This window comes from Coccinella septempunctata, chromosome 2 (genome assembly GCF_907165205.1).
Source record: "Coccinella septempunctata chromosome 2, icCocSept1.1, whole genome shotgun sequence".
Lineage (NCBI taxonomy): Eukaryota > Metazoa > Arthropoda > Insecta > Coleoptera > Coccinellidae > Coccinella > Coccinella septempunctata.
The window spans coordinates 30,186,914-30,196,959 of NC_058190.1; the positions used below are offsets into that span (position 1 = coordinate 30,186,914).

Sequence of the window (10,046 nt, forward strand, 5' to 3'; positions counted from 1 at the left end):
ATAAGTCAAGTGGAACGTATTTTTTTATCTACAGTGAAAATTGGCAATTTTTCAGGGTAAGTACCTCTTTTGATTTTTTGACCGGCTGTGTATACCTACTTTTACTTTGTAGTTTAGGTATTATGGTATTAAAGGTATATATGATTACGCTGCCAAGCGTTATCATGTGAAGTTGATAATTTTATTGAGAACTGGTACAAAATAGAATAGGTATTAGATGAATGTAACAAAACAAATAATTTTAAACTTTTCACAAATTAAATATCATATCAAATTATATAGGTAGAAGACCAAATGCAGTACATCACAAATAGCAAGAACGAAATACTCGATTGTAACCAACAAATTTATTAGTCATTATCCGTTTATTATTACTTTCAATAATTTACAAGGTGCGTCAATTAATGCTATATAGCAGCTATAGCAGTAGTTAGTAAATAGGTAGGGACAAGGGTTTTCTTTGTAGATATAAAAAAAGTTTATAGATTGTATTAGATGATGGTATCTGAACATGCAATACAGGCTGTATGTGAATATGTAGTTGCGAAAAAAGTTAGGGGGTGATTCCTTGTTAAAAAATAAAGATCGCGAGAGAAAAGCAGTTTTTAACATTTTTTTTTTAAATAATTAACTGACAAGAAAAAAATTAGGCGGATATATTATGCGAGCGAGAAGGCAATCAAAAAAATTTTTGGTGGTGTTCCTCTATATGATTGAGTGAGGTAGAAAAAGCCACCCCTAAACATTGTTTCGCAAAAACATTCTCTCCATATTCATATTTCACAATATTGTGAAATAGGTGGCTTTTCTACCTCACCCAATCATAGAGGAACACCACCAAAAATTTTTTTGATTGCCTTCTCGCTCGCATAATATATCCGCCTAATTTTATTCTTGTTAAGGTGCATGGGCTATATAGCACATCCACCATAGGAAGCATAACAGCAATCATGATTGTTCCCAATTTTTTCTGAATTTACCCAATATGTATACTTCTAATAGTATTTCACCACCTCATAAAGAATTATAACGACTAATGAGGATATTAAGAGCAAGCATAGCGGAACTGACAAAAAGAATTTATACCACAACGGTCTTCAGAGAGACTGTTTTGGAAGGCTGTGTTTATACTCACATGTTGTATTTTGTATTCAAAAAGATATAGCAATATCTTCTTGGTTATATCAGTAAAACTCAATGGTTTTTCACATGATCAACTTTTTAGATTGAGTTGGTTTTAGTCAAACCATTCTGGTCAAAAATAATACCAGACTGTCTGATTTTCAATTGCCTAGATGAAATTCGAGCAATTATTCCATTTTTATCTCTAAATTAACAAAAGTTACCCACATAATAACCAACAAGATATCTGTCCCATAGTTAAGCATGATTGTGGTCAAGTTACTAGATATTCTGTTTATTCAAAATAGACATTTCCTTTTGGGTATATCCCATAAAATTTTACTTTTTCAATGATCAATTGTATATGTAAACAGAAATTGAAAAAGCTCATCTGAAGAATTACATTTATTTCAATAATTTGAATAGTTCCATTATTATTAATACAATATATTTTTATAATCAATTATATATATTTATCATAACCAAAACCGGTCCACAATAGTACAATGATATATCACACTAGGTTTCAAATAAAGCTCAACTTATTATTAGTAGCTTGAACAATCTATATGATGAAATTCACCAGTACTTCTCCAAATCCTTTTCTAAATCCTTTGGACTAGTATTTGGACCATACCTTGCTACTGGTATACCATTTTTGTCAACAATGAACTTAGTAAAATTCCATTTTATACTATCCAACAGAAGTCCACCTTGCTTATGTTTCAAGAACTTCCATAGTGGGTGAGCATTTCCACCATTTACATCAACTTTATCGAACATATCAAAATTAACCTTCTTCCTTTTGGCAAACTCACAGATTTCATCGTTACCACCTGGCTCTTGTGATCCAAATTGGTTACATGGAAATCCTAGTATTCTCAGTCCTTTGGTTTCACTGTATTTATCATATAATTCATTCAATTCAGTGTAATGGTTGTCAGTGTAACCACACTTGGAAGCTACATTTACTATTATGCAAACATGTCCTTTATATTTCTCAAGAGACACAACCTCTCCTTTGATGTCGTTGACTGTGAATTCATATATGGTTTTAGCTTGTTTATAATCAACGTTTGTAGCTGCCATTGCTGATAAAATTCCAGTGATTAATCTACCTGTGGAACAGTTACATAAACATAAATCTTGAAATGGTATTGTTTATTTCACCTAATATTTATGTATATCAAAATTAACCAGAATTTTTGATAATAATGATAATTTCACTACCAAATCGTACCCCGTAAAAATATTGGCTTCGAACTTGAAAAAAGGGCCATCTTGACAATAAAATAATACCAAAACAAAAAATAAACTTACTGCCACAGAATAATATTTTTTAATGTGTAATGTACGTATATCTGAAATATGCACAATATTGCACAACACAACTTGGAATTGAGAAAATCAAAGCAAAACCGTATTATTTATACAGAATTATAAATTATAGTTCTTTGAATATAACAACAGAACACCAACTAGGACTACTAGTAGTAGGGATGTGCCGGATGTGCGATAAATGCGCGATGAGTCGATAAAATCCAAAGATATTACATTGTAATGTCTGTGTAATATCCTCAGATCAATAAAAAGCATTTTTATTGATCTGGGGTAATATCTTTGATAAAATTAAAGAAGAATATCAAATTAATCTTTGGTAATATCAAAGAGGTTAGAGAGACAAATAATCCTTCTTTGATATCAGATTCTTACAGCATTACAGATTTTCACAGCATTCCAAAGACTACCCGCTAGAAGGTGGGTAGTCCGTGCAGCAGGTGGCGAATGTAGTGATGTGCTATCATTGTTCAAACAAAGAATTGATACTCTTTGCTTCAAATCTGGAATCATGGAAATTTCAGATTTCCTACTTCCATTCAGATTTTTCTGTAGGGCCATCCATTTTACAATTTTCCCCAATGTTTTCAAAAAATATTTTTTTACCATCAATGATTAACTGATAGGTCTTGATCAAAAAGTTGATGAATATCATGGCAAATATAGGCAGATTACTTGAGATTTATCATATAGGATATAATAGTGTTCTGTCTCTGTGGGATGACTTAATATTGATTCTTGATTCAACCACAATAATCATTATTACTACGAAGGGTACCTTAAATTATATTTCCCTATCAAAATGTTCATTACTGTTAACCAAAATATTGTCATCAAGTATAAACCATTTCATTTGGCTGCATGATCTACTATGACACCACTGAAAAAGATGGATATATTCCAGAACAGTTGATGTTTTAAGCATTTACTCCACTCTGAAGTTAAATCAAAACAACCCTCGTAGTATCATATATTTATTTTCAGGGAAACAAGGTTAATAAAATATATAAATTTATCAGTCTCTGAAATTTAAAGAACAATCATAAACTTTAAAAATATTTCAGAAAATATATCAAACACCAATAAAAAATAATATATTGTTAAGAGAATATTCATCTGAATACACATACTCTTTTCACCAATATTTTTCCAAAGTTTTAATCAGACCTTTAGGGCTTACATTAGGTCCCTGCCTATCAACTGGTTGGCCATTTTTGTCAATAATAAACTTTGTAAAATTCCACTTGATAGCATCAAGCAAAAATCCACCCTGTTTCTCTTTCAAATATTTAAATAGCGGGTGTGCATCATTTCCATTCACATTTATTTTTTCGAATAAATCAAACTTGACATTTTTCTTTTTTGTAAACTCACAAATCTGATCACTATCACCTGGCTCTTGCCCTCCAAATTGATTGCAAGGGAAGGCAAGGATTCTCAATCCTTTGCTTTCAGCATATTCATCATACAGTTCATTCAATTCTGTATAATGATTATTTGTATATCCACATTTAGAAGCAACATTAACAATAATCAATACATGTCCCTTATACTTCTCTAGGGAAACTGGTTGACCATTAATATCATTTACAGTAAATTCATAAATCGACTTTGCTTCTTTCCAGTTCACAGTAGATTCCGCCATTTCGAAGTAAATTGCACCTAAAAAAATAGCAACGATTGATACAAAGCCGGAGATCATGATATGTTTCATAGATTTATTCATTATAATTGCAATTTCATATGGCTCTCTCTAAAAAAAAACAAACGCTAATTTTCACCAGAAATGTCAATTTTTACCTGTTGCTCGTTAAGTTGATAACTGACAATGTGTATAGATCCGGTAAAAACAAGATATTATATTTGTTGAATCATCCAAGGTAACGCCTATTGAACTTTGGTAAACAACAAATATTTATTTACTTTAATTTACGACGTATCATTCCCATAGACATTATCTATGGGATCTATGATCAGGACATAGAAATTATAGAAAAGTTTTTCTCGTATCGAATCAACCGAGACATAGCATAGACAACCTAGAACCGTAGATCAACCGTGGACAACCGAGACGGTTGTCTCTGGTTAGGAAGGTAGGATGCCCCTCAGATAAAAAAAAAACTGATCTGACGGACGCCCTCATATCTCTAGTAAAAAGGAACCTGCTTATGGAGGGTATAAACCTGCTAAAAACTACAGTGACTCTATCAAACGTTAGAGTCACGGTACTAAAAACCGACTCCGACTATATTTTGGCCTGTTTCATATAATTCACCATAAGATGGCCCTGAAATCGCACTGTCAAACTGTTTACAGTTTTCTGTTTTATAATTGAAGGGCGCGAAATTCGAATTCTATTTCTTGTATTGGATTCGAATATCGAAACAAGAAATAACATCCTGACCAACAAAACAAGAGTAGGGCTTTGTTTTGTGATCAGGGTGTTTTTTTTTATCTAAACATTGTTTCGAATCAATTGATATCAATGAAATACTTTCTTAAATTTGATATACTTTTTATTTGAAATTCATAAAAAAATATGACAGAATTGAAATTTGTATTCAAAGGTCAGGCTTTTTTCTAACAGAAGGTTCAACTGGTGAAAATAATTCATTTCTGAAAATACCCAGTACAGAAGTAATAGAGCTTCGTATATTCATCTTGCCTTTTAGGAGAAGTTGAAAACCAATTGTAAGTTTCCCGTACAAGAAACTCGATATTTCTGGGCACAGTATTCACTGAGACATGTGAAACTGCAAATTGTAGGGAATGACATGTACATGTGCAACGAATTAACACCAAATTTTTCAAATGAAGTTCTCTTTTGAGTATTTCAAAAACACCATTATTTACACCGACCACCACGGAGGCATTATCTGTGCCGATTCCAACCATGTTATTATCTATGATTATCAAAGATCTTTGATGATTATACAGCGATTGAGATTTTGAAATTTGTCAATGAATTATGAATTTACAAGAACAGCAACTAGATTTTTTGCATCTGCGCTTTCTACTGACACGCGAGCTTTAGAAACGCTGACGTAATATTTTGGTTCTTAATACTGTATTATCGTACAACGAATCCTAGTGTTTTTGATACCGATACATCTATAGATTTATCCATGAGCACACTATATTTCTGTTCACCTATATATGTCTTCTACCAATTATTTTGTGAAATAAGGACTCAAGGAGCTAACACATCCGTTCTAATATTAGTACATTTTGTACGATGCAATCGCATGTTTTTAGCGCCCTCATCATTGGAAAGCACAATTTTACACAAATCACTTAGATGGTCAACAGCTAAAATGGAGCAATGTTCAGCTTAAGATTCCCAATAACTCCTGAACTGTTGACTTATTACCCAAGGTATGGAATACTGCCATTAAATAGGCTATATAACGGTGTGAAAAAAAGCGGGGTGTGCCATTTGAAATAAGGAAGTATTAGGCTGTTTCCGATATATCCGCAAGCTACGTAGGTTTGATAATATTTAAGAGGGAAAGTTCATAGTCTAAAACCCCAATATGCAAATTTTCAGTACTAAATTGTGATTAGTTCTCTACAAATGTTTAATGGACCATCAACAGCCTTTATATGTTCTAGTAATCTTGATAGTACTCAAAATCCAACCATTACTATTTAGAGATTCAGATATCTATTCCACATTTTTTTTGACAGACATAATATCTCATAGGTAAAATACTTTCACACTTTACACATATTCTTCTTCGAAGAATTGACTGTTAAGCCCGGTTTAGCCTCGCTTCCGGTACCTCGCATAGCGTAAACCTTTGAACCAGAGAATCAGTTTGTCCTGATTGAACTCTATTAGAGAGTTGAAGTGCGCACAGTACGTTAGCCTAGGCTGGTATTCTCGAGCATTCGCAATATATGCGATCGTACGCATCGAAAAACGTTGTGATGATTTTAACAGCAAATAGCAGAGTTTTCCAGAGTTTCACCAAAGAATTTGGTGCTTTCATATGGGCCCGGATCTCCGGGAGGAAATGTTTTGAGCAGTGTAATGAAGGTGAACAGAGAAGTGAGGATCGGTACTTGGAACGTTAGAACGATGGCGCAAGCTGGAAATATCAACAACGCAACAAAGGAGATGAGTAGGATGAAAGTTGACATCATGGGGATCAGTGAGATGAGGTGGCCGGGAGTGGGTTCGGTGGATGTGGACGAACACAGAGCGTATTATTAGGGAACACAAGATGGCAAGTTTGTGAATGGTGTAGGCGTTGTTGTCACCAAAGAGATAGCGCGGAGTGTCATGAACTTTGTCCCATTCTCGAAAAGAGTCCTTCTAATACAGATTAGCGCCCGACCAGTAAATCTAAACATCATCCAGATTTATGCCCCTACTGCAGATAAGGATGAGGGGGAAGTTGAGGAATTGTACAGGAATGTCGCCCAAATACTCGAAAAGCTACCCAAAAAAGAAGTTAACATCATCATGGGGGACTTTAATGCAAAGTTGGGAACTGGGGAAAAAACCGAGATATGCTGGAGAAATTTACAGACGAACACGACCTTGTAGTCCTCAACACACAGTTCAAACAACCACCGCGGCGTTTATATACATGGAGATCGCCCCTCGATAAACCTGGTAGAATAGTCAGAAATCAAATAGATTACGTACTGATCAACAAGCGGTACAGAAACAGCTGCTTAAGTATGAGAACCTTCCCGGGAGCAGATATGCAAACTGACCACGTGCCAGTCATCGGAAAATTCAAAGTGGTTATGAAGAAGATAAAGAAAACTGTTCCATTAAAAGTTAACCTTAGACAGCTGAAAAACGGGAAGATTAAAGAATGTGTAAAGAAAGAGCTGAATGCAGCAGTAGCAGAAGCAACAGAAGATAGCTCAGTAGAAGAACAATTGAATCACCTGAAAAGTAAAGTGGAACACATTAAAGAAACTATTCTGAAGGAAGACGGACAAAGAGTGAAGAAGAAAACCTGGATGACAGATTACATATTAGACCTAATGGAAGAGAGAAGATTGAACAAGAATAACACCATAGAATACAAAAGGATAAACAATATCATAAGGAACGAAGTACGAATGGCTAAAGAAAAGGAACAGAGGGAGAACTGTGAGGAGATAGAGGCACTGCAGTTGAAATATGACTACTTTAACGTCCACCGGAAGGTGAAGGAAGTCACTGGACAAAGAAGGAATACAAACTTCGGGAAGCTAGTTGACGCTAACGGGAACATCATTGTAGACATGGAAGAGAAAAAGAAGACATGGACTAGGTATATAGAGCAACTCTTTGAGGATAATAGAGAGAACCCCCCAGATCCCCGGAGTAACACAGATAATGGGCCAGAAATAATAGAATCAGAAGTGAGGGCAGCTATAGAGCAGAGCAAAGAAGGAAAAGCGGCAGGACCTGACAACATCCAGACAGAGTTCCTGAAGCTTCTAGACGAGAATGGGTTGAAGAAGATTACCAAACTTTTCAACAACATCTACAAATCAGGTAAAATACCACAAGAATGGCTAGTCTCAGAGTTCATTGCACTGCCAAAGAAACAAGGCGCAAAACGATGTGAAGAGTATCGAACGATAAGTCTGATGAGCCACCTGCTGAAATGCTTTCTCAAAGTCATCCATAGGAGAATATACAACCGATGCGAGAACCTAATCTCTCGAAACCAGTTCGGTTTCGTCAATGCGATGGGAACCAGAGAAGCACTCTTTGCTGTCCAAGTCCTTGTCCAGAGATGCAGAGACGTTAACCGTGACGTGTACTGCTGTTTTAAGGTAAGCGCACATACATCGGCATCGGACGGACGGCATGGAAGGAACGGCACGGCAGCGGCGGAATTTTTATGAAGGTATCGCACATATAACATCGGAATCGCCGGACTCCGGAGGAATAGATTAGTTGCGAATATGTCTTCAAGCGGTGAGGAACTAGCGTTTGTTCTGGAGGAAGAAGAGTTTCAAAAGCGAAGGAATCGTAGACGAATGTGGATACATGACATATGTAAAAAAGGGAGGATTTTGGAGAATATGTTCATTTATTTCCGCACTTGATGAAGGACGAAAAAAAAAATGGTTGCTATAATTTCTGTCACTTAAATTGTACAATTCATTATAATTTTGTACGCACAGTATTAAGTTCTCCTGAAAACTCATGCTTCTGCCGTGAATTCGTATTTCGTATGACTACCCGTACAAGCCGCTGCATGTAGAGACTTGTAAAATGACGCAGATGCCGCGGCAATCTCCGATTGGTATCGCACATATGCGTTACCTCCGAGAAGAAAAGGCCTGGGCGCTGTCGTGTGACGTCAGCACAGCGAGGCCTAAGACGTGGAACGTCTCATATCGGAGGTAACGTCCCGACATATGTCGTTACCTCCGATATGAATTTCTTAATATTTCTTAATATTTCTTCTCGGAGGTAACGGTCGGGATCGGCCGGCACAGCACGCATCGGTCGGAATTTAATTCTCGTTCCTCAATTCCGTAGGATGCGATGCGATGCGATGCCTGCCGTCCGCACATATGTGCGTTGCTCCATTCAGTTCCATTGAAAGTAATTTATTCCGATCCGTACCGTCCGTCCGATGCCGTTGTATGTGCGCTTACCTTAATTGACTACGTCAAGGCATTTGACCGGGTTCAACATGGCAAAATGATGGAAATACTGGGGAAGACAGGGATCGATACCGGTGACCTGAATATCATAAGTAGCTTGTACTGGGGCCAGTCGGCAACAATGAGAGTCGACGGAGAAACAACTGAGGCCGTCAAAATAATGCGAGGAGTAAGGCAGGGCTGCGTACTCTCACCCCTGCTATTCAACATCTACTCCGAACAGATTTTTAAAGAAGCACTCGACAACGAAGAAGAAGGCATCTCAATAAATGGGAAGAAATTGAGTAATATAAGATACGCGGACGACACCATCGTGTTCGCAGATAGCCCACAAGCACTGCAAAAACTTATCAACAAAATAGCAAGAGTTAGTAAGAAATATGGTTTGGACATAAACATACAAAAGACCAAAATTATGGTCATTAGCAAAAACAAGATCGACAACATCCAGTTATCCATCAACAACCAGCCAATAGAGAGAGTACCACACACCACGTACCTAGGAACACTTATAAACGAGAACTGGGACACAACTCAAGAAATCAAATCACGAATCGCCAAAGCCACAGCTGCCTTTAACAAAATGAGCAAACTCTTCAGAAGCCATGATCTTACACTGGAAACAAAAGTGAGACTTCTCAGATGTTACATCTTCTCTATCCTCCTGTACGGGGCAGAATCTTTGGACACATCAAAGAGAATAGAAGCCTTCGAAATGCGACTCTATCGAAGAATGTTGAGGATATCATGGACCGAACATATCACTAATGAAGAGGTACTAAGAAGGATGAATAAACGAAAAGAAATTATGAACACCATCAAGATCCGGAAACTGCAGTATCTGAGCCACATCATGAGAAACGACTCCAGGTACTCTTTACTCCAGACAATCATCCAGGGAAAAATCGATGGAAGAAGAGGTCCAGGAAGGAGAAGAATATCTTGGCTGCATAATC

The 10,046-nt window shown here is 36.5% G+C and overlaps 2 protein-coding genes across 7 annotated transcripts; both read right to left on the reverse strand.

Moving 5' to 3' along the window:
* Positions 1–1,512: 1,512 nt before the first annotated feature.
* Positions 1,513–2,635, reverse strand: LOC123308152 (probable phospholipid hydroperoxide glutathione peroxidase). 5 transcript variants are annotated; one of them, XM_044890701.1, is made up of 2 exons: positions 2,363–2,635; positions 1,513–2,240 (listed from the first exon to the last, which is right to left on the reverse strand). In XM_044890701.1, the coding sequence occupies exons 1-2, from the start codon at positions 2,400–2,402 to the stop codon at positions 1,702–1,704; spliced, it is 579 nt and encodes a 192-aa protein (XP_044746636.1). In that variant the 5' UTR covers positions 2,403–2,635; the 3' UTR covers positions 1,513–1,701. The 5 variants fall into 5 exon arrangements, with proteins under 5 accessions (XP_044746636.1, XP_044746639.1, XP_044746637.1 ...); XM_044890704.1 differs by having other exon boundaries at positions 1,513–2,236; positions 2,439–2,634; XM_044890702.1 differs by having other exon boundaries at positions 2,443–2,633.
* A 785-nt stretch (positions 2,636–3,420) lies between these two features.
* LOC123306794 (probable phospholipid hydroperoxide glutathione peroxidase) lies at positions 3,421–4,449 on the reverse strand. Of its 2 annotated transcripts, none has more exons than XM_044888941.1 (2): positions 4,288–4,449; positions 3,421–4,122 (listed from the first exon to the last, which is right to left on the reverse strand). In XM_044888941.1, exon 2 carries the CDS (start codon positions 4,103–4,105, stop codon positions 3,596–3,598), a length of 510 nt encoding a protein of 169 aa, XP_044744876.1. In that variant the 5' UTR covers positions 4,106–4,122; positions 4,288–4,449; the 3' UTR covers positions 3,421–3,595. The 2 variants fall into 2 exon arrangements, with proteins under 2 accessions (XP_044744876.1, XP_044744877.1); XM_044888942.1 differs by having other exon boundaries at positions 4,261–4,416.
* Positions 4,450–10,046: the final 5,597 nt, after the last annotated feature.

Bases quoted from the DNA above. Each gene is read 5' to 3' on its own strand.
- LOC123306794 (XM_044888941.1), bottom strand. From the start codon at position 4,105: ATGGCGGAATCTACTGTGAACTGGAAAGAAGCAAAGTCGATTTATGAA.
- LOC123308152 (XM_044890701.1), bottom strand. From the start codon at position 2,402: ATGGCCCTTTTTTCAAGTTCGAAGCCAATATTTTTACGGG. The intron at 2,241-2,362 runs GTACGATTTGGT...ACTGTTCCACAG, and splicing joins GAAGCCAATATTTTTACGGG to GTAGATTAATCACTGGAATT.